Source organism: Hylobates moloch, unplaced genomic scaffold (assembly GCF_009828535.3).
Source record: "Hylobates moloch isolate HMO894 unplaced genomic scaffold, HMol_V3 SCAFFOLD_19, whole genome shotgun sequence".
NCBI classification, from domain to species: domain Eukaryota; kingdom Metazoa; phylum Chordata; class Mammalia; order Primates; family Hylobatidae; genus Hylobates; species Hylobates moloch.
Window position 1 is genome coordinate 35,609,154 of NW_026652294.1, and position 22,709 is coordinate 35,631,862.

At 59.7% G+C, this 22,709-nt stretch overlaps 2 protein-coding genes across 8 annotated transcripts; both read right to left on the reverse strand.

Moving 5' to 3' along the window:
* Positions 1-235: 235 nt before the first annotated feature.
* Positions 236-16,998, reverse strand: MYBBP1A (MYB binding protein 1a). 3 transcript variants are annotated; one of them, XM_032137913.2, is made up of 27 exons: positions 16,733-16,998; positions 16,467-16,562; positions 15,813-15,896; positions 15,637-15,711; positions 15,428-15,535; positions 14,085-14,260; positions 13,759-13,926; positions 13,514-13,631; positions 11,643-11,938; positions 10,925-11,035; positions 10,117-10,242; positions 9,736-9,903; positions 9,557-9,656; positions 7,462-7,558; positions 7,226-7,377; positions 6,875-6,961; positions 6,642-6,791; positions 6,369-6,539; positions 6,039-6,196; positions 4,537-4,789; positions 4,243-4,368; positions 4,091-4,159; positions 3,414-3,521; positions 3,095-3,196; positions 1,995-2,131; positions 1,238-1,797; positions 236-812 (listed from the first exon to the last, which is right to left on the reverse strand). In XM_032137913.2, the coding sequence occupies exons 1-26, from the start codon at positions 16,928-16,930 to the stop codon at positions 1,245-1,247; spliced, it is 3,987 nt and encodes a 1,328-aa protein (XP_031993804.1). In that variant the 5' UTR covers positions 16,931-16,998; the 3' UTR covers positions 236-812; positions 1,238-1,244. The 3 variants fall into 3 exon arrangements, with proteins under 3 accessions (XP_031993804.1, XP_031993803.1, XP_031993806.1); XM_032137912.2 differs by lacking the exon at positions 236-812 and having other exon boundaries at positions 814-1,797; XM_032137915.2 differs by lacking the exons at positions 236-812; positions 15,428-15,535; positions 15,637-15,711; ... (1 more) ...; positions 16,467-16,562; positions 16,733-16,998 and having other exon boundaries at positions 814-1,797; positions 14,074-14,100.
* Positions 16,999-18,525: 1,527 nt separating this feature from the next.
* On the reverse strand, positions 18,526-22,180 carry GGT6 (gamma-glutamyltransferase 6). 5 transcript variants are annotated; one of them, XM_032138364.2, is made up of 4 exons: positions 21,988-22,180; positions 21,159-21,361; positions 20,946-21,041; positions 18,526-20,068 (listed from the first exon to the last, which is right to left on the reverse strand). In XM_032138364.2, the coding sequence occupies exons 1-4, from the start codon at positions 22,122-22,124 to the stop codon at positions 19,911-19,913; spliced, it is 594 nt and encodes a 197-aa protein (XP_031994255.1). In that variant the 5' UTR covers positions 22,125-22,180; the 3' UTR covers positions 18,526-19,910. The 5 variants fall into 5 exon arrangements, with proteins under 5 accessions (XP_031994255.1, XP_031994253.1, XP_031994252.1 ...); XM_032138362.2 differs by having other exon boundaries at positions 18,526-20,658; XM_032138361.2 differs by having other exon boundaries at positions 18,526-20,658; positions 20,946-21,059.
* Between the last annotated feature and the right edge of the window lie 529 nt (positions 22,181-22,709).

Consider the following 22,709-nt stretch of genomic DNA (forward strand, 5'->3'; position numbering starts at 1 on the left):
GCTGCAGCTGTGCAGCACCTGTGCCCCCAGGCTCAAGGTCTCCGGGAGGTGCACACCAGCCCACCCCTGCAGCGCTCCTCTCCCTGCCACCACCCCCCAAGCCAGGAACCCACTCCTTCCCCAAGGCTGAGCTGAGCCTTTTCCAGCAGCAGGGCCCAGGAGACCATTCCCAGAAGCCATGGGGCAGCAGCCAGGGCTCCAGCTGCTGGAGGAAGCAGCTATCCACAAAGCTTCCTGCCCCAGAGCTGAGGCCGAGGCCCCCGGGAGAGGCCAGCCCCTACCCACACACTGGCTGCTGGCATTCCACCAAGTGACCCCGGGAGCCAGGCCTTCGATCACCCACCTCCCATCCATGCACACACCAGGATGCAGCTGCCACCTTCATACCAGCCCCAACCCGCTTTGGGGGAGCTTAGCCCCCTGCGTCATCCACTCCCTGCACTTCTGCTGCAATCAAGGTGGTTCTGGTGCTGGGGAGGGTGCCCTTGTGGCCAATAGGAGACCCCAAGAGCCAGCTTGGACAGTGCTCTTCTTGCCCCTTAGTTACTGGCTGGCTGTGGCTTCAGTGGTGTGTAAGCTAGTGGAATACTCACCCACCAAGCTCTGGGGTACCCCGGGGGCCTGACGAGGAGGGGGTGGGGGTGGTATCCTCCAAAGACCAGCCTCCACCCCCACTCCAGCCTCAGCCTCAGCGGAGCCCCAGCGATGTTTTCTTGTTGTACAAGAACCAGGTCCGAGTGTTGCCTCCTCTTCCTTCCGGAAGCCAAACTGCTCCTTTATTTTTTAGAGCTGCTGATTGTGAATCTCAGAGTCTTAAGAGAGAAGCCAAATATATTCGTCTTGTAAATGAAGAAATAAACCTATTTAAATCACCCCCGGTGGCTCCCTCACAGCAAAAAAGCCTGTGGGCAAGGGGGTGGCAGGCACGAGAGATGGTCACACCTGTACCCAGCCTGCAGCCAGCGCGTCAACCTGCACCCACCCAGGCAAACACCAGAGCCCTGGACATGGCCCTGGAGCCAAGGTCCCAGCCCAGAACCGGGGGCAGGGAGGTCTCTGCACCCTGGGACCCCTGCAGGAATGGCTCAGAGCAGGATGCCCAGGCAGGCGGCAACAGCCACCCTCCCCAGGGGCAGAGCTGGCACCTTAGAAGCAGCTTGTGTATTAAAATCATGGTAAAAAAAAAAAAAAAAAAAGTCTCAGGCAGATGGAGGCAGGGGCTGGGGGCGGCCTGTACCTGTGGCTCAGGGCTTCCCCGCCTTCCTCAGCTGCGCTTTCTTCTTCTTGGCCCCGCTCTGAAGCAGGCTGGGACTCCTGATGACCAAAGACAGCCTTGCCTTTTTCCGTGCCAGCGCAGACGGGGGTGATTTGCCCAAGACCCCTTTTTTGGGAAGAGCCTTCTGATGCTGCTTTTGGCCTGCAGGTTCCGCAGGGGATCCAGGAGCCCCATTCACCTGGAGCGGCTTCTGGTTTTTCTTCTGCAGTTTTGGGAATTTGGCAGGGGTGCTGGGGCTCAGGGTGGGGGCGCCAGGGGCTGGACTCTTGGTGGAAGGCGTCACATTGGCCTGGGCCGGAACCTTGGCCTTTGTCCTGTTCCTCTTCTTCCTGCCCATGCTGGGGGGCTGGCTCCCGCCGGTGGCTGCAGGTGTGCCATCCTCCGCTGACGTGCCATCCTCTGACTTGCGTTTCTTGCGCTTCTTCGTCTCTGGCAAGAATCCCTTTTTCTTCCGCTTCTTGCTGATGGGGCTCTGGGTGGCACTGGGGACCTCCTTGGCATCCTTCTCCAACTTGGGGCGCCTGAAGGGAAGTGAGCAAGGTAAGAAGGTGCCCAGTGAAGGCAGCAGCCACTGCGACCACCACCTCCACCTGGATCCTGTGAGGCCCCAGGGTCCTACAGCTCCCACATCTGAGCATGCGCTTGAATGCGTGTGTGCAACAGCGTGAAGGTGTTCCCAGCCCCTGCCCAAGGTGTGCATTCCCCTCCCAGAACCTACTGGACTCCCAGGGTTTTCATGGCCTGCCAGTAGAGGTCGTGCAGGCGGCTAGAGCCGGTGGAGTGTGCCCCCTGCTGTAGGCTCTGCTGTTGCCCCTGCAGCACGCCCAGGAGCACCGTCAGGTCCAAGGTCAGCTTCTGCAGACAGTGGGAAGGCAGAGCTGTGGGGGCCACAGAAGGCAGGGCCTCTCCCGGGCTCCCAGTCTTCCCACCTTTGCCCTGTTGCTGCCTCGCCAGTAACCCCTGCGCCCTCCCGGCCTCAGCCTCTCCTTCTGCCTGTTGAGTCATCCGTGTCTCTTACCGAGGGAGGAAACACGCGTCCCAGGTGTTGGTTCTCCTACTTCCCATAGCCAAAGGCCTATCTCGGTGTCCTCCCCTCCAACAGTGGCCCTGGCCCACCCACCTCCAAGAGGGCCACTCCCCATCACTCCATCACCGCGGGGCTGCCAAAGCCCTTCCCCACCCACCCCTGCCACCTTCCTGCACATCCTGAATGGGTTATTGTTGGAATCTGCTAGCTTCCAGGAGCACTGCTCTCCTGGCTTCCTCACTATCAGCCAGTTTTGTAAGGCCCCATCCCGGGCCCCGCCTCTGCCTGCCAGCACCCCCTTGGCAAGCTCTCCCTCCACAAGGGCTGACTAGCACCTATGCTGAAGATTCCCAAACCCTGCCCTCTGGGCCAGACCGGGGGACCCAGATGGCCGCCTCCAGCTGCCTCCTGGCCCTGCCCTGATGGCTGCCCACACTCCTGCGCCAGGCCTGGAAACCTGGCTGCTCACCCTGAATCTTCTCCAACCCTTCCACATCTCCAGCCCTGCCATCCCCTTCTTGGCTTTCTCACGGGATGTGGCAGTGCCACCCCCTCTCACCTCGCCCTGCAGGAGGAGGTCAGGGTGGCACAGTCCCTTCCCAAGTCACTCATCCATCCATGGTTCGGTAACTGCCCAAATGACAGCCCAGAGCCCTGGCCCAGGCACTCAGAAGTTTCCCCACATGACCCCCATCCCCGCAGTCCAGCCCAGGCATGGCACTGCTGCCCAGGAGGCCCCGAGGCCCCTAAGAGGAACCCCAACACGACCCCGGACTGGGCCCCCGCCTCACCTCATGTTTGCAGGTCCTGAAGAGAGCGTTGAGCAGCTCCAGAGAGGACAGTGCCTGCTGATGCTCCGCCTTGGTCCGCGCCTCCCCCAGCACGCGCAGGTTCTAGGGAAGGGTGGCCAGGCTGAGGCACCCCGGAGAGCCGCTCGCCTTTCTGTTTCCCAGCCGGGACTAAAGCCGAGAAGCAGGGACCATCTCCTGGGACAACCCCAGTTCCCCCAACTCTGGACTCAGGCTCCAATCCTCACTTCTTTCCTGGAGATCGGTCTCCCAGAGAACTGATTCTGAGGGAGTGGGCAAAGGGCGCCCCCCAGGCTGTTACCTCGGTGACCTTTGCTAGGACCTGGCCCATCAGCTGCTTCCACTCGGGCTCCTCAAAGCACGACCTCACCTCCCGCATGGACAGGCTCTTCTGGAGCAGCAGGCAGGCCTGTGGGTGGCAAAGGTGGGTGGCAGGAGCCTTGGCACATCCGGTGCTCACGGCTCAGGGATGCATGAGGGCTCGGGGGCCTGCCCGGCACTGCTGTGGGCAGCATGCGAGGCTGCCTGCTGCATTGGGCTCTGTGACCACCTGCTCCTGTGCCTTCATGTGCAGGGGGGGACACCAAGGCCTCCCAGCTGGATAGAGATGGGACCTCAGGTTGGGACAATTCCTGCCTCTTATTGGCTTAGTGCCATCTTCCTCCAGCCTGCCCCCGACAACCCGGCACCGGAGCAGACACTACCAGGGGCATCCTGTGTGTGGCCAAATGGTCAGCAATGGCTGCAGCAGTGAGGCCAGCCCTGCCCCCTCAGCTCCTCTGTGTTCACTGTGTGGCAGGGTCCAGGGCACGGCCACCCCCTTCAGAGACAGTGTACCACAGCCAAGCCAGTGGGGCAGGGACGGCTGTGCCCGTGCTCACCAGGGCAGTGCTCTGGGGCCTCACAATATCCAGTCAGAAGAGGGTTAAGCGGGTTAATTCAGACAGGCCCTGGGCTGGGAGCTGGGAAGTCTCTTACCTGATGACGGGGCCGTACCGGGCCTGTGATATGCTGGACCGGGATGGGGAGCAGGCTCTTACAGAGCACCTGGTGGGGAGTGACAAGGGCTGTGAGGTGCAGGCTGGGCTGAGCAGGGACCCTGAGGAAGCAGGGAAGGCCCCAACACTCACCGGGTGCCGGGAGAAGAGGCTGAGGAACATGGGAACTGTGAGGGGGCTGTTGCGCTTGGTCAGGAAGGAGCTCAGTGCTGTTGAGTACACCCGGGTCACCAGGTTCAAGTCCAAGCAGCTGGCAGCCTAGGCCAGGGGACAGCGAGCTGGGTGAGGCCAGGAGAGGGGTCCCTGGGACGGGAGCAGAGCCTGGCCTACCTTCAGAAGGCTGAGGGTTGTGCCCTGGGGCAGTCCCGGCCTCCACTCCCTGGCTGTGAAATACCTGGGGCTGCTCCTGGGCCAGGCCCTGCTCACCTGCGGGCCCATGGGCATGAGGCTGGGGTCAGTGCCAGCTTTCTGCTTCTCCTGTGTCTCATGCACGCAGCCCTCGGCAGTGTTGCCCTTCAAGACCCGGAGCAGGTAGAGAGAAGCGTTGAAGTGGTAGAGGGCGGTGGGGGAGTCGGGCTGGCGGCCAGCCTGCTGCACCAACCGCTCCACCTGGGCATGCAGGGCCTCTGCGCGCTCACCCAAATCGTGGCAGTAGCGCCGGGCACGGCACAGGTGGTGCCTGTGGGTGGTGAGAACATTCTTGGTCCACCCCGCTCCGCCACGCACAGCCAACCCAAGTCCCACTTTACAGCAGGGGAAACAGACTTAGAAGAAGACGGAGGTGACCCAGGCCACAGAGGAAGGCCCAGGGCCGTCTGCAGGCTGCTTGGAAGCTGTGTGGGCTCAGAGTGCTTGGGTGACAGGGGCACTCCAGGGGAAAACAGAACAGCTCCCTGAGCGGAGGTTGCACCAAGGGCCAACCACCTGCCTGGGGCACTCCTCCTGTCCACACTTGTCTCTCGTGGGGCAGTGGCCTCCAGGACTTTTGTAAAGCAAGACAAGGATTCATGTGCTCAGAACCCTCTGTGGCCCTGCAGGGCCGGGGACACAATGGGGACAAGAGGCAGGATGCTCAACAAACGACACTGTCCACGCATGCTGGCAGAACTACCTGAGAAGGCATGGCCTGGGCGGGCCTGGGGTTGTGAAGAATGCACTGCCAGTCACACTCCCCACCCCTCCTGACTATCCACGCAGCACCCCAGGTCCCAGGCCTTCACCTCCCCAGCGACCTGAGTTCTGAAGGCAGGTCTACCTGGTGCCTGCGTGTCTCTCCCATGCCTGCCACTGCCTCCGTCCTGGGCCCCCTACCTCCAGCACAGCCCCTCCCAAACCCTTCTCCCAGCTGCCAGCCATTTCTGAAAAGGGAAACCAGACTCAGACCCTCCCCCACGCCAATGCTCTTGCTGATAATGCCTCTGTGGCCCCCAGCACCGCTAGGGTCAGGGCCTGCGAGGAGTGCAGGGGCCTGTGGCCTTGCTGTTTGCCTGACCTTCCAGCTGCATGTCTGACCGGCTCCCGTCAGGATGCACTTCCTCCCTTTCTGCCCTGCCCAAGGCCTCCCAGCCTGACAAACTCCCATGCACGCTACACCTCCAAGGACTGGGTTGGGTGTCCCCTGCCACAGGTGCTCCCACTGTCCCCCCTCCACCCCAGCACAGCCCCCTCGAGACTGTCAAGGGCAGGGATGGACCCCAGCTCCAGGGCACTGTTGGCCCTGTGTTGGGAGAACACGCGGATGAATCAAGGACTGTGGGAGTCACTGAGTGAAGTGTGCCTCCAGGGCTTAGCAGTGAGCCTGCGAGGTAGGGGCCCAGGCTGGAAGCTTGGCTCTCTCCTTCCTGTGCAGACAGCAAGCCTAGAGCTCTGGCTCTCCTGTGCCTGGTGGCTGCTGGCCACACCTGCCCGCCCTGCACCCCCGTGCTCACGTGAAGATGCGCGCCGTCTTGTGCAGAAGGTCCTGCTCCTGTTTGGAGCTACTGCTGCGCAGGCTGCGCCGGATGATGCTCAGCAGCGGCTCCAGCAGCTCCAGGACCAGGGCATTCTCGGGCTGCTTGGTCACTAGCACTTCCACCAGGTCCAGCACCTGCAACCAGGAGGGCGGGTCAGCAACACGGGGGTGGATGCACAGGGAGACGGGGGTGGATGCACAGGAAGACGGGGGTGGATGCACAGGGAGACGGGGGGTGGGTGCACAGGGAGACGGGGGGTGGGTGCACAGGGAGGCGGGGGTGGGTGCGGCATGCCCCCAGGCTCACCCTGATCTGGAAGTCGCGCCGCAGCGCCTTCTCCTTCTGCAGCTTGTTCTTCTCGTCTCGCCGGGCCTGGATACGCAGCTTCTGCTCGGCAAAGAGGCTGGCGAGGCTCTGGTCCAGGGCCATCATGGCCTCATCCCCCAGCTCCTCCTCGTCCTCACTGTCCTCTCCACCCTGAGGGACAGAGGCCCAGCGGTCAGCCTGGCCTCGGGCGGGCACACAACATGGGGACACCCGAGCCCTCCCCCGCCACCCCCACCCAACCCCCCCACTCACCAGCGCCTTCCCGGCCTGCAACACGGTCATCAGCTGCTCCCGGAAGCCCTGGTCCACGTCCCCATCGCGCTCCTCCTCCTCGCTCTCCTCCCCCTCACTCTCCTCTTCACTCTCTGAGCTTCTGTTGTCCTCGCCGTCCTCGCTCTTGTCCTGTGTGGTAGAGGCAGGCGCGTCACACACCTCCCCAATAGTCCCACTCCCCGCCACCCCCACCCGGCCCGCACTGGCAGCACCTCTGCACCCTTCAGCCGCCGCTCAACGGAATCGTCCATCACCACCACGCGGTCATCCTCATCCTCACTGGTCTCGGGGTTCAGCACCTGGGGAGGGGTGCCGGCCAGTGACCCATTTGCGGCCCCCGCCCTCCTCTCCAGGCCCCGCCCAGCCTTGGCCAAAGGCCTCCATTTCCCAGAAGAAAACGGAGCCTAGGAGAGGTGGCCAGACCAGGCCAAGGCCTCGTTGAGACCCCTCCCATCGGCCGCAGGCTCCCGGCGGGGAGGCTGGAGGCTGAAGCGGCACCCCCAGTGGAGCTCGCTGCTCAGTGAACCCCAGCCCACATTCCACTCCCAAAGGTCCCAACTCACATCCAGAATTAGCTGCAGGGCACGCGGGGTCAGGTGGGAGCAGATGTGGCCAAACACGCTCCGGGCCACCTGGCGCATGAGGTGGCTGGGCTGGGCCAGCAGGGCCAGCAGGACCTCCACCAGCACCTCTACCCACGGCGGCTCCTGGGGGTCTGCAAGGGGGAGGGGTTGAGCCCGGACAGGGAACCGCTGGCCCCGCCGCACCACTCCAGTCCCTCTCATGACCAAGGACCCACCGATGGCCTTGGCGCGGCTCCGGTGGGGCTTCTCTCCCAGGCTCTTCCTGATGCAGGTCTGGATGTCGCCCAGCAGGTCACAGCTCTCCGCAGGGGACTGCGGGCAGGGAAGGACACACATTGGGGCCAGGCCCTGTCCCCAGCCCTTCTAAGCCAGGCGAGGGGCTGGCCAAATGGGAGCAGTGGCATCAGAAGCCTTCAACACCCCAGCCACTGGCCCAGCCTGGCCAGTCACCCCCACAATCCAGAATGGAAGACCCCGGCTGGACCCCAGGACACCCCAAGAGGGCTTTTTTTTTTTTGAGATGGAGTCTCGCTCTATTGCCCAGGCTGGAGTGCAGTGGTCTGATCTCGGATCACCACAACCTCTGCCTCCCGGGTTCAAGCCATTCTCCTGCCTCAGCCTCCCAAGTAGCTGGGATTACAGGCGTGTACCACCATGCCCGGCTAATTTTTGTATTTTGAGTAGAGACAGGGTTTCACCATGTTGGCCAGGATGGTCTTGAACTCCTGACCTCGTGATCCACCCCCCCCCCCCCTTGGCCTCCCAAAGTGCTGGGATTCCAGGCGTGAGCCCCCACGCCTGGCTGAGGGCTTTTTTATACCTAATACACAGTTATAGGATCCAAAAGCCTGCAGGGGACAAGGAGTCCAACTCCCCCTCTGACACTCAAGAGAGGCAGAGCCTGACAAGGATGGTCAGGGTCCCAGAGAAGCTAGCAAGCCCCAGCCCCCAATTCATAATTCTAGATTATTCCCTCCATGCTTGGCATGAGAGACAGAATTGCAAGTCCTTAGTTTTAACTAATTTAATTACATTGAACTCATCTGACGGGATAACCCCAGACCCCAGTGAGCTGGCGCGGTGTGCGCATATGCAGGAGCTCTTGAAAACCGTGTGATCTTTGGTATCTAAAAGGCAGACTTTCCCTCATAATGCAGTAGGCAGCTTGAACGTTTAGGCCAGGGTGGGACAAAGCAGCCCAAAGCCCTCGTCATTGCTCTCCGGCTCCCAGGCGGTGTGCCCAAGCAGGTCCCTCTCCTTCTCTGGGCTGTGCCTTTTTATTTTTTTTTTCTAAGACAGAATCTTGCTCTGTCGCCCAGGCTGGAGTGCAGTGGTGTCATCTCGGCTCACTGCAACCTCCGCCTCCCAGGTTCAAGCAATTCTCCTGCCTCACCCTCCTGAGTAGCTGGGATTACAGGCACCTGCCACCACACGCGGCTAATTTTTGTATTTTAGTAGAGAAGGGGTTTCACTGTGTTGGCCAGGCTGGTCTTGAACTCCTGACCTCGTGATCACCCGCCTTGGTCTCCCTAAGTGCTGGGATTACAGGTACGAGCCCCGCGCCCAGCCAGGGCTGCAACTTTTATCTAAGGCTCTGACACAGCAAACTGCAGCCTCCTCTGTCCAAGTCAAGTTCGGAGATCCCCAGGTTGGGGGCAGGCTCCACGTGTCCTAGAATCACCAGGGCTCTGCTGCTATCAAAGGCCTGACGCCAAGAATCGGAAGGGGCATCGTGGCCAAACTTTCCCCAAACAGCTCATCCACATGCTGGGCTCAGAATAACCAAAGCTGGCAAGTAAGGCAACCACAGCCAAGTGGCCAGACGGGAGCAAGCGAGAGACCCACCTACTCAGGCTACATAAGACCTGAAGCACCCCGATAAGAGCCTCCTATGTCATGAGAAGAAAACTCTCAAAAGAAATCAAGGTACTGGGCCTCGGATGTGGTCAGGGCTTCCTGATGGGAAGAAGCGAGCGGGAGAGCCCGTCGCCAGAAGGTGTTCCCACAGCTGGGGATACAGTGCAAGCTACTTTGAGTCTCAGTTTCTCCATGTCAAACATGGAGCGGGGGTGTCTGCCTCGAAGCTGTGGGGATTACGAGACCCTGCATGGAAAGCCTAGGACACCAGCTGGTGCCGCTAAGTGGCCAGAGGGATGTTCCCACCTGTGACGAGGTTGGCTTCAAAAACCTCCCAACTTAACCCCCCCCAGAGCCTCTCCTGGAAACCCGCACAGCCCTCAAGCCTCTCGGTAGGGCTCATTGTGCCACAGAACCCCAGGCTCATGGCCCCTCCCTCCCAGGCCCCAGTACCTTGAGAAGGTGGATGCCCACGAGGAGCAGAAGGTGCTGGAAGGCAGCAGCCCTGGCCTCTGAGGAGTGGGCCTCCAGCTCCTTCAGAGTCTGCAGCATCCTGTGGGGAAACAGGCAGATTCCCAGGCCCCTGCGCCAGTCAGCGTCCTGCCCACCCCCTGGAAATCCCACGTGCTCACCGGTCCCAGGCCTGGCGCTGCTGCTCAGTGAAGGGTGTCACAGTGGTCACATTGTGGCTGTGATTCAACAGCAGGTCTGCAAACTGCACCAGGTGATAGGTCCAGGGCTGCCCACCCCGGGTCTGGTCCGGTGCCTGCTTGAACTGCGTGCTGAGGGTCTGCAGTAGACTAGGCGAGGGGTGGGGCTTGGGGTCGCCAGACCGGACGAGTGAATGTAGCCGCCCCCCTCCGCCTTCCCCAGGGCTCGGTCTCCCACCTCTCCAGGACCTACTAGAACTCCCGGGGCCTCTGCCGTTATTCCCAACTTAAGGTACCTGGAGGGAGCAGGCGCCCTCAAGGCCTTCCCACCTTCGGACCTCTCCTGGGCTGCCCAAGACTCACCTGAAGAAGGCACTGCTGACAGCCTCTCGGGCCTGGCTTTCCAAAGGGAAGGAGAATGGCTCCTTTGTCTCGGGGATCTGGGATGTGGGCTTCTTTGTGATAAAGAACGAGTGGAACAAACAAAACCTGGGGAGGGCGGGAGAGCGGCCATCGCCATTCACTGCCATTGGTTTTTACGGGCTCCCCTCCTTGGATGGCACCACCGAGGGTACAAGGGCAGCAGGAGGAGGAGGAGCCCTTCTGCTCTGGGTACAGTCCTCGGGGACCTGACGGGCAAGGCTGGAGGTGGCTGGGCTGGGCTAGGAGGGGAAGGGGCCGTTTCTCTGGTCTGGACCCCCAGCTGAACGCGGTTTAACCCGAGCTGGAGAGAATCAGTGCCCCTCCCAAGGAACCAACAGATGGGAGGCTGTGTGGTCATGGCCGAGTCACATCACTGCTCCTGCAAACATGGGGCAGCCCCCTCTTGCAACCGTGCATGTTGAGGGTGACGTGAGCACCCAGCTCTGCACTGGCACAGACGAGGCAGGTGTGGGGCAGAAGGCTTCCCTGACACCTCCCACAAGCAAAAGCTGCCTGCAGGGCGCGCAGAGCACACCTGAACCTTTTAGGCCCCTGCAGCTGGGGTGCCTCCCGGGCCCCTTCCCTTGACGGGTTCCTGAGGAATTCCCAAGTCCCCTTGTGCCTGCTCCCCACTGATGACTCAACCCAAAGGCTTCTGGCTCCAGGGGATGCAAACTAGGACGAGTTAAGGGGCCCCATTCGTTGGCCACACACCCATGGGAAGCTGGGGCTCCAGCACAGCTCGCACCTGGCCACCTGCTCAGTCAAGGCCTCCTCCATCTCCAGGTGCAGGCTGTCCACAATGCTCACCAATCGAAAGATGATCCATTTCCTCAGCCGGAACACAGCTCGCTCAGGCCTAGCGGGGCAGGAGGCGAGGTCATGTGAGCCACTTAGAACTGGCAAAAACAGGCTGGGCCCAGTGACTCGCACCTGTAATCCCAGCACTTTGGGAGGCCAAGGCTGGCGAATCACTTGAGGTCAGGAGTTCGAGATCAGCCTGGCCAACACGGTGAACCCCCATCTCCACTAAAAATACAAAAATTAGCCGGGTGTGGTGGCGGGTGCCTGTAGTCCCAGCTACTGGAGAGGCTGAGGCAGAGAATTGCGTGATTGCTTGAACCCGGGAGGCAGAAGTTGCAGTGAGCTGAGATCATACGCCACTGCATTCCAGCTCAGGCCACAGAGAGTGAGACTCTGTCTCAAAAAAAAAGAACTGGCAAAAACAGGACATTCCTTTGCCTGATCTCGGAGACAGGAATCCAAGATCTCCCCATCCCAATTGCCAGTGTGGGGACACACAAGTAAACTGAGGCCTCATATCATATGAGAGCTAAGGCTCTTCCCCCTCGCTCCTCTCATGGTTTAGAGCCAGGACGCTGTGGAGGGCGGGCTCGGGTCGCAGGGCTCTGCAGGCCTAGGAAGCTAAATCCTAAATTAGGCGTCCTCCCCCAAGGTCCACTCACACGTGGAGCGATGAATCCTGGGCTTTCTTCTGGTTGTTGGTGCTGAAGTCAACCAAGGAGTCCAGGTCTGGCTGGAGAAACATGGCCCGCAGCCAGGCCACATAGCCCTGCAGGGCCAGAGGGCTCAGGAACCGCACGACCCGCCAGAAAGTAGGCGTGACAGGGAGGCCTTGGTTGGTGACGGATGAGAAGGCCACTAGCACGGCCAGCTGCCGCTCAGGGTCATCCTGGCACCCCTCTAGGAAGGTGCCCACGTAATCGTCCATCTCTGGAGCAAACCTGAACTGCTTTGGGAGCTGCAAGAGTTAGGCATGGCGCTGAGCCCACCAGCCCAGTGGGGGCAGGCGGGCAACAACCCAACAGCCCAGTGGGGGCAGGCGGGCAACAACCCAACAGCCCGGGGGGGGGGGGGGGCGGCCACCCCCCCCCCGCCGGGGGGGGGGGGGCAGGCGGGCAACAGCCCACCAGGCTTGTGCCCACTACGGATTAAACCGAGCCCCGGAAATCTGTCGTACACAGCTAGGCTGAGCCTCAACTTGCAACAGTTCCCTGTCACCCCAGTGCTTTTGTCTGGCGTCAAGGCTTCTGTGGGTCTGACTGCCCCAGCTTCAGCACCTCCGGCCCCAGAAAGCCCCTCTTTCCGCCTTGCTCGACGGGGATGGCCTGTTTTCATGGCTCAGCGCAGGGCAGAGTGGTAGTTAAGAGGTGAGACTGACCTGGGTCCAAAGCCCACGCTGCCAATTCCTAGCCATGCCATCTTCGGGACCAAAAACCACCACCTCTCATGTGCTTACTCAGTGCCAGGACCCACGCTCTGCGTTTTTGTGCGGCAGCTTAGCATTTTTAGCAACCCTTTGCAGTTGGCCAATATTGTCATTGTGTAGGTGAATAAAGTCAGACACAAAAACACCTAGAAGTAACTTCTCAGGGTCAGAGGCTCCCAATGGGGTAATTGTCTGGCTTCACAGCCCACGCTGTTTTCCTTTTAATTTTTTAGAGTTGTGCCCCTGGAGTGCAGTGCCACGATCATGGCTCACCGCAGCCTCAAAATTCTGGGTTCAAGGGATCCTCCCACCTCAGCCTCCCGGGTAACAGGGTCTGCAGGTGTGCACCACCGTCCAACCCAAGCTCTTAACCACTGCCTGATACTTCAAGTCTGCCCCCTCACCCAGAATGACAGCTCTCTGAAACTCGTTGCAAAAATAAAATGAGCTGGTGAGAACAGTAAACCCAGCAGCACTTACTGGGCACCAGGCTCACTGGTGCCCAAACACGGTCATGACGACTGTTATCACTGCAACATGGGTGGGGGTGGAGGGAGGTCTGAACAGCCCGCTGGCTATCCATGCCCACGAGGGGGCCTGCTGGCAGAGGGGCCTGACCTTATCAAAACTGTCAGAGGAAAGCCATGTATGGTGGCTCATGTCTGTAATCCCAACACTCTGGGAGGCCAAGGAGGGTGGATCACCTAAGGTCACGAGTTCGAGACCAGGTTGGCCAACATGGCAAAACCCCGTCTCTACCGAAAATACAAAAATTAGCTGGGCGTGGTGGCAGGGGCCTGTAATCCCAGCTACTCAGGAGGCTGAGGCAGGATAATCGCTTGAACCTGGGAGGCGGAGGTGGCAGTGAGCCCAGATCGCACCACTGCACTCCAGCCTGGGCAACAAGAGTGAAACTCCAACTCAAAAAAAATAAATAAATAAAACCTGTTTGAGGGGAAGGGGTTCAGGCAGCTCACCACCCAGAAGAAGGGGACACCCATGGCTCTAGCCAAGCCCCCGAGGTGCCCTGCTCCCCCCCCCTTCTTGGCAGGGAGAGCTCCGGGTCTAGCCTTTCTGGCAGTGTCGAGCTGCATGGGCTTTACCCACCTTAGCAGTGCACACGTGCTCCCCGTAATGGCGGATCACGTCTCCCTGCATCACCAGCTGCAGCTGCTCCTTGGTCAGCAGGGGCAGGGCTGCGCCCAGCAGGCGGAAACATAGGTAGCTAAGGGGGTGCGGGATAGAGCCTGGTCAGAGCCCTTGGTCCCCCTGGGGGGGTCCTCAGGACTGGTGGCCCTGCCCCACTTCACAGACAGGGAAGGAGGCCGAGAAAGGACACGCGTCGCCCGCACCTGGCTGGCCAGAACTGTATCTTCAGCAGCCCTTGTTCCACCACCTCCTTCCAGAACCGTGGGAACTTATCTTCCTTGAGCGCCAGGCGCAGCAGGTCCAGAGCGATGGCGGGCAGCTGGCGGTCCTTCTTCACGGAGGAGGCGGCCATCTTCAGCACGTTCACCAGCCTGCGGAGGGCAAGGGACTCAGGGAACACTTGCCCCATGGGCAAGGGCCAGGGTGCCAAGAGCAGCTGCGACACCCCCAGGCCACACGGCAAATCTGGGCCTGGCCAGATGCAGTTCCTCGGCCCCAGAGAGAGCAAATCCGCCCACCTCCATCACACCTGGGAACATTCTCATCCGAGAATAGGTTCACGGATCCCACCAGCTTCTTGAGCTTGGAGGGCACCTTCTGCTGGGCCAGGAGGAAGAGCTCTAGCTGTTCGGGGGAGCTGAGAATTATATTCAAGTCAGCTTTGAGGACCTCTGGCAGGATCTCCTGGAATGTGGCCTTTGAGACCTAAGGATGGAGAGAGAAGAAATCGTGGCTTCCTCTGCAGGGTGAACCTGGTGGATCATGTTCTACCTGCTCCCGACACAGGGCCACCTGGTGAGGCACCAGAGTCATCAGACGGCATTTGCTAACAAAACTCAAATTCCCAGGCAGCTAGGTTTTTGACAAGCATCCCACTGACGCTAACTGGCCCCCGGAGGTACCTGCCTTTTTTTTTTTTTTTTTTTTTTTTTAAGACAGAGTCTCGCTTTGCCGCCCAGGCTGAGTACAGTGGTGTGATCTCGGCTCACTGCAACCTCCGCCTCCTGGGTTCAAGCAATTCTCCTGCCCCTGCCTTGCGCCATCACACCCAGCTAATTTTTGTATTTTTAGTAGAGATGGGGATTCACCATGTTGGCCAGGCTGGTCTTGAACTCCTGACCTCAAGTGATCCGCCCACCTCGGCCTCCCAAAGTTCTGGGATTACAGGTGTGAGCCACCATGCCCGGGGTCAGAGCTACCCTTTTAATTATCCCTTTTTTTGGTATTTCAGAGGACTAGCTCATTTCATACACAAGGAGCCCTAGGTGGGAGCTGGGATTCGAATTCAGGTCCTTCTGGCTCTGAGGCCAAGACTGCACAGTAAGCCCTGGCCTGGGGACCTGCTAGCCCCTGCCTTTCTCTTTTCAGTGGCAAAAGGGCCTAGGTGCTACCTGCCCAAGTCAGGCAGTGGAGGCCCACAAGGGGCCAGCCTTGACCAGGATAACAATAGCAAATGTTTTACATACTTGCCACGTGCCAGGCACAGTTCTAGAGCTGCACTGCCCAATACAGTAGCCACAGCCACACAGGGCTGCTGAGTGCTTGAAAGGTGGCTAATCTGAACAGGGATGTGCCTAAGTGTAAAATACACACTGGATTTTGGAGACGACCTGACAAAAAGAGTGTAAAATACCTCAACGGTTTTTTATACCAATGCAGATTGAAATATTTTAGATACACCAGATGAAGTAAAATGTTACTAAGTGACACCTGTTTCTTTTTACCTTTTCGACAAAGTCTCTGAAACGCTTACAAATTATACATCTTCCTATTTCTATGGAACAGTGCTGTTCCAGATTCTCATCCATGCCCCCCCTGATGTCTCTGTCACGGGAAGGGTTGCCCGAGCCCGCACAGCTGGTGAGCTCATACCTCGGAGAGGACGTCCACCAGGGCCTTCCGGGGCTGCTCCTGCAAGTGGTTTTGGTACTGGGCCAGGGCCTGCAGCAGCTTCACCGACTTCATCAGTGCCTCCTGGTCCTGGTCCCCACAGAGGGACAGAGGGTATGAGCAGGGCACACTACTGTCCCCCACCCATCTCAAGCCAGCCTACATTCCCCCTCTCCTTCCAAAGCTCTTACCTTCACCAGCCGGCCTGACTGAAAGAGGGCGAGCACTCCAAACAGGTTTGCAAAGAGAGCAGGTCTCAGCGTCGCCTAGAAAAGGATTCCCGGCACAGACATGAGGGGCCCTGGGACTCCCCATTCCCCAAGCCTCCCACCCCTGGGGCTGCTGACCTCCCTGGCCCCACTCTCACCTTCTTCACCTGATGCAGGTCATATTTTTCTTGTATCTGCTGCAGGATGCTGCACAAGGGGAGGTCTTCAAAAGACTGTAACAGCTGCCAGGAGTTGTGTGGCAGGAGGAGGGTTCAGGAGAGTGGCCCAGCTACATCTTCACAAACCTTAACCTCCCTTCCCCCTTCAACTTCTCCCAAGAAGCCTCAGGTCCCTCGTCCCACCTTCTATGGCCCCTAGATTACTAGTCTGAAATGCTCAGCCACTGGGTCTTCTCGCCGCACCTGGTCTGAGCTCCCCTCAGGCTGATCCTGCAGGCCTGGGTCTTTATTGCTCTTCCCCCCGTCAAGGCTCCTCAGAGAGTGGTCTACTCCAATCAGCTGAATGCCTCTGCAGGCCTAAGGGAGCCCACCCAGGGCTCACTGCTCCCAGCAAGTGTACCTAAGAGGCCGGGCAACCCAAGCACCAAACAGAAAACCTGGCCAGGCCTTGCTCACACTCTCTCCACCTTCATGTGAGAAGGCCTCCCTCAGGTTGGCCTCCAGTCAGCTCTGCCACTCCGGACCTCTCTCTCGGGCTGCCCCTCCGCCGCAGCTGAGACACCACAACCGCCCTCCTCACACCCCACCATTTTGACCTGGATGGCTGGGACCCTGCCAGGAGCACCACCTCACCTGTGCCAGGGCCAAACTGTAGCAGGGCCGGGCTGTTTCTCGCCCGACCCCGAGTCCCGTGATTAGGCGCTTCAGGGCATATTTCATCTCGGACCCCTGCGGAACCAAGCACACGCTCGTGTTCAATGGTGACAAGAAGGTGCACGCCCCCGCGCACTTTGGCATCCAGGTTCGCGACCACGTGCTCCCAGTCCCAAATCCCTGGGCTCGCCGCCGCTTCCTTGCCAGGATATGCGCGGCCCCTGCCCCAGACCCCGCCACTCCACCTTCGGCCTGCCGCGCAGATACTCCAGCAGCTTCTCCGTGGCCTCAAGTCGCGTCTCCTGCTCAGGCTTCGCAATGTCCCAGAAGAAGTCCAAGAACTCGCGACTGTGCTTCAATAAGCCATGGCGGTCGGCAGGCCGGGCACCACTCTGCGTCGCCTCTCCAGGCGACATCGGCTCGGCGGGGTCCCGGCTCCCCATCTCCGCCACACTCACCGAAACACGAAACACGTGTGCTCCGGCCCCAGCCGCTTCCAGGTCAGGGCACGGCGCATGCGCACCGGTTTGTGTCGGCTCGGAGGCGGAAGAACCAGAAGGGGCGGGGAAACCAAGAGCGACCGGGCCAAAGAAAGCGGCATTTCCGCCTTAGGTCTGAGCGGAAGTCCCTCGCCTAGTGGCGCCGGTGTTTCCCAGCCTTCTGCTCACACCCGCTCTGCCTTGGCGGCTGTGGCATCTGCCCCTTTGGAGCCCCATGGGGGCATTTCTAAGGGCCCATCCCGGAAACAAACCGAGGTGTAGCACTTCGATCCGCCTCGTCCCAGAGTGGCCCCTGCGCTCATAACATTGAGCCATTCAACAGTTATTGGGCTCCTGGCGTGCCGTGCTAGGCGGTTGAAACAAAGCCGCTGCTGTCGTGGAGGAACACGGAGCCAAATGCATTAAAAAAGATCATAATTATAAAGAGAAGTAGGAATGCAAGGGTCAGAAGGAGCCTTTTAAATGCTGGAACGTGAATACATCACCCGTTAAAAACACGGCTAATTACTATTCAATAGGGTCTATCTACAGTAATGACTTGAGGGGCTGGTCAGGGAAGGCCTCTGTGAGGAACTGGCATTTGGGATGAGAGCTGAGTGACAAGAAGGGCCCCCCTCCCCCGTACTCCTGCAAGGATCTAAGGGGACGAATCCTAAGCCTTGCAACTACAAAGGCCCAGGGATGGAGGGGCTGAGGCTGGCGAGAAGCAAGGCTGCATTGGGCCCCAAGCTAGGATTTTATTCTCAGGGTGGTGGGAGTCTCTGGTGAGCTTAATGCAGGGGCAGGCCTGGATCCGATTTACGTTTTAACAAGATGATGCTGGCTGCTGTGTGGGGGACGGACTGTAGGTCTGCGCAGGTGGAAGCACGGGAAGACCATTTAGAGACAGTGGTGGACTGGACCCAGGGAGAATGAGAACAGATCAGATTTGGGCTGATGTGGAGCAGGTGGGCTGGGTGATGGAGTTGGATGTCGGGGGAGAGGAAATGAGGGGGATGCCAGGTTTGGGACTAAAATAACTGGGTACATTGTGGTGCCATTACGGATAAGAATTTTCTTGGGAGTGGGAGGCGGAGGTGGTGGGATCAAATGGTCTATTAAATCAGAGAAGCCTTTTACAATGGCAGGGGAGGGGAACTGATACTGGTCACCCTCGCTTCTTGGTTTGAGAAGCTGTTTATAGAGGGCTGTGGTCCAGAGAGGACCTAACCCTTGGGGGAGGTCAGGGCTAACCTTCACCTTGAATTTCCACACGCTCAACTCCAACTCCTTTGTACCCAAGCCCCTGGGGCACCTTCTCACCCTCTCAACCGCTTCCCTGCTTTGCTGTCTGTTCTAGAAAGTGAAATGAAAACATTCACCTTGCACATCTGGTGCCCCAGGAGGCAGGAGGTGAGGGGAGCTGGGGGAAGCTGAAAGATACCAACCCAGGCTCTCCCCTCTCTGGTTGTTGGTCACCTGTGCTGCCCATCAGGGGAGCCCTGACTCCAGTTGCTTCAAAAGCTGATGGAAAATTAACCAAGAAGCAGGAATGGTGCTTGGTTTCCGGGAGACTTGATCTTTATTTTGTACCAAGTCTGGTTGAGGAAGATAGGTAAGGGGTGTCCTGAAGGGAAGGACAGAGATGCCAACAGTACCCTGGGCTCTGCCTGTCCTGCTTCATGGGGCCAGGGCCTAGGCAGAGGCTCTGCACTCTTTCCACTGTCCTCAAAGCTGGATCTGAACTCAGTGCTAGCCCCAGGCCCTATTGCTTTTTCCTTATTACCCTGATGTTCTTAGCTGATAAAACAGCCAGAGATTCCATCCAGTGTGAGTGATCTGGAGAATGATTGCGTTAGCTCTGGATGCCAGAACTCCAGTCTAGGTAACTGAAAAGGCCAGAGGTTGGGGCCTGAGCCAGCAGTGAGCACATAATAGATACACACTTTTTTTTTTTTTTTTTTTTTTTAGACAGGGTTTCCCTCTTGTTACTCAGGTGGGGTCGCAATGGTGCGATCTCGGCTCACTGCAACCTCCACCTCCCGGGTTCAAGTGATTCTCCTGCCTCAGCCTCCCGAGTAGCTGGGATTACAGGTGCCCGCCACCATGCCCAGCTAATATTTTTGTATTTTTGTTAGAGACGGGGTTTCGCCATGTTGCCCAAACTGGTCTTAAAGTCCTAGCCTCAGGTGATCCACCTGCCTTGGCCTCCCAAAGTGCTGGGATTACAGGCATGAGCCACCACATCCAGCTATTATTATTATTATTATTATTATTTTAAAGACAGGGTCTCACTCTGTTGTCCAGGCTGGAGTACAGTGGTGTGATCCTAGCTCTCTGCAGCCTTGAACTCCTGAGCTCCAGCGAGCTTCCTGCCTCAGCCTCCCAAGCAGCTGGGACAGCAGGCATGTGCCACCGCCCCTGGCAAATTTTTAAATTTTTAGTTCAGACGAGATCTTGCTTTGTTGTCTAGGCTGGTGTCAAACTCCTGGCCTCAAGGTATCTTCCTGCCTTGACCACCCAAAGTGCTGAGATTACAGGTGTGAGCCACCACACCCTGCAGGTGCACACTCCATTGCTGCTGTGTCTGCTCTGTTCCTGCCCTCATGCTTCAGATAACTGCCTTCTGCCAGACCCACCCCCATCCTGTTAGAACCCCTGGAAGGGGCAGCAGCCATGGGGGACGCTGGAGACATGGGCGTGCTCTGCGTGGGCTGCCACCTGGAGCAGAGTCCCTTGGCCACAAGTGCTGGGATGCTCTGTTGGTTCTTGCTGACCCTGGTGCTGGTGCTGGGCCTGGGTTGGGGGCCCTGCCACCAGATGGCTGAGTATGGTGTGAGTCATGGCCCTGGCCACATCAGGGGTCCCTGAAGCCACAAGCCCCAACACATCAGCCTCTGTGTCATCCGGGCTGCCACGGAGGATGAGGGGGCAGGCCCAGGCACTAGTGGTAGACTTGGCCACCAGGCTGCTGAGCAGAACCCCAGTGCTTGGGGACAGGTGTGCAGAGCCAAAGGAGCAGTTGAGAGAGGAGGTGAGAAGGAGCACGGAGCCGCTGCTGTCCACGGCGGCCAGGGCACTGCTCTCGGGGCTCACAGCAGTCTGCAGGAATGGTGGGCAGGGGTCAAGGATGGGCGCCCCGGAGCGCAGGGCTGCCTCCAACAGTGCCAGCAGTTCTGGGCCAGCTGAGGGACTGGGGGTGGTGAACAGGATGCCCTGGGGCACAGGTAGCTGCCGTGCTGGTTCCAAAGTGGGCCTGGGCCCAGCCGAGGGCACCTCCACCCCCAGGTCTCCGGCCAGCAGACTCAGTAGAGCATCCCCAGCAAGGTCTGAGGTGGGAGCAAGGGCTGCCCTGCGAAGCACAGCTGCCAGTTGTGGGTTGGTGGCTCGGGCCCCAGCGCCCAGGGGTGTCCCATCAGCATGGCAAAGTAGTGGACAGAGGCCTTCGGTGCCCCGAGCCGCCAGAGCCCTTGCCAGGGGTGTGTCCACCAGGAAGCCCTCCTGAGCCAGCATGGTGGGGCCCACTAGCAGACGTGGCCAGGGCAGGCGGCCGAAGCGTGCATGCAGCAGGTGCAGGGTGGGCAGAGCTGCGGGCAGCCCCAGGCCGGGGGCCAGGGTCTGTGCTGGGCCTGATGTCAGGGCCGTGGAATTGCCTGAGGAGCTATCATGGAAGAGGCCCCAAAACATGGCACCTGCAGGAGACAGAGGGGTCACTCAGCAGCCGCAGGTCAAGGGTCACTGACTTGTTTCAGTCAACATCCCTTGACTGAGCCTGGGATCAGGAGTTACTGACCAGGCCCGAGATCAAGGTTCCACAGAACTGGGCTCAAGGGTCATAGCCTGGGGTTGGGACTGCCGCCCAAACCCTAAGTCCTGCTCGCCTAGCAGCCTTGAGGTCAGGGCTGCTGATTCCCTAAGTTCCGGGGTCACTGATCAGGCTGTGGGTTGGGATCGCAGTCTGGGGTCAGGGGTCACTGACCTAGCCCTGTGGCATGAGGATGCACCACTGCCAGGCACAATGCAGCTCCAACTCCAGCATCCACGACGTTGCCCCCGGCAACAAGCAGCTCTCGGCCTAGGTGGGAGCACGTGGCTGCAGCAAGGAAGGCATTGTCATGCAGCAAGGAGGGGGGGGCTGGGCCGGTGACCCCTGACCCTCCCCTCCCCCAAGCCGCCCCCAGCACTGACTGACCTGCAGGGCTGATGATGGCACCATGGTGGTATACGCCAGGGCTGTGGGAGTGTCCGCCGGGTGGAGGGGCCACAGAGCCCAAGCTTCCTGTCGGGCTGCCCTGCTTCTGGAGCTGCCTGACAGCCAGGGAGCAGCCAACAGCCAGCAGCAGCAGGGCTGCCACTACACGGGCCCAGGTTCCGGGCAGCCCGCCAGCCTTGTTCCTGCAGAGGGGGCGCGTCCTGAGCCAGGGCTGGGACAGAGGGATGGATGCCCAAGGACCCCAAGAGACCCCAGGGAATGTTTCCCAAAAGGTTTGATTTAGCAAGAGGAGCACAAGTCAGCCAAGGAGAATGGGCTTCTTGGCAGCGGGCACAGCTTGGGCAAAGACATGGAGATGGGAAAGCACTTGGGGAAACTGAGCCTAGCTAGGGAGGGAGTCCCTGGAGGGGAGATTGGAGGGGCAGAGTCCAATCAGGTGGGAGGGAGGCCCAGTGGGGTGTGGCAGGCAGGAGAGAAGGGGCTGGGGAGCAGGCCCAGCCAGGCGTAGCCAGGCCCCAACCTGCCCAGCAGGTGCCTCATGCACCAGGACTTGGGAGCTGGGGACCTTTGACAAAGCAGCAGATGGGACAGAGGCTGGCTTGGTACAAATGTCCCTCCAGATGCACAGACTTTTGATTGGGTCAGGCCAAGTCTAGGGCTACAGCCTAGGTTTTCCCCCAAATCGATCATACAGTGCCTGGAGCTAAACCCAGTGGAGAGTTGCCTGGTCCCCCCGAGGGGCTCCAGAGAGAGGGACTTGCCAACCTCAAGCCTGGGGAGCCTGGTGCCCAGACCCCCCCTTACTTACCTGGAAGAGTCCTGGTGCCTCCAGGGGTTTGGAACCAGAGCCTCCGGTGTCTCCTCCTCCTCCACTTCCTCCTCCGACTCCAAGCTTGGCTCCCAGGGCAGCAGCTTCTGATAGACCACGGGCTCTGCCAGCTCCATGGCCCCCCAGTGCTCGCTCCAGCCCTCCTGCCTGCCAGCCTTCCCGGCTGTGTCTCAGAGGCCCTGCCCAAGCCTGGCAGGTGGGAGGTGGCAGCGACCTTGGGGAAGGGTGGGGGTGGAATCCAGAACAGGTCTGGGCAGGGCACGGGGCCAAGGAGGCTGCATGTGAGCCTGCCCCATTAGGACCCAAGGCCCGAGGAGCTCTCGCGACAGGGTTCCCGATGTGACTGCCTGTAAGGGGCCACAGCTCAGTGAGGTCGAGGAGGAGTTCAGCCTTAATGCCACAACCTTGATACCCAGACACCTGCTGGGCTCCTCCCCTTGGGGGATGTGGCCCGTGGATCCTACCCAGGACTCTAGGGACTGTGGACTTGAATTAGAGCTACGGTTACACGGTGGCTTGGGTCAGAGCTCCTACGTGCTTGAGTTGGCACATGACCAGGTTCTGGCGTAGGGGTGTCTGGTCTCTGGCCGGGGTCAAGTCTCAGCCTGTGGCCACTCTGGGTTTGGGGAGCAACTTGGTTCATAACTCCCTGTGCGTGTTTTGCGACTCTTGTCCAGAAGGTAGCGCCACAGCCTGGAAAC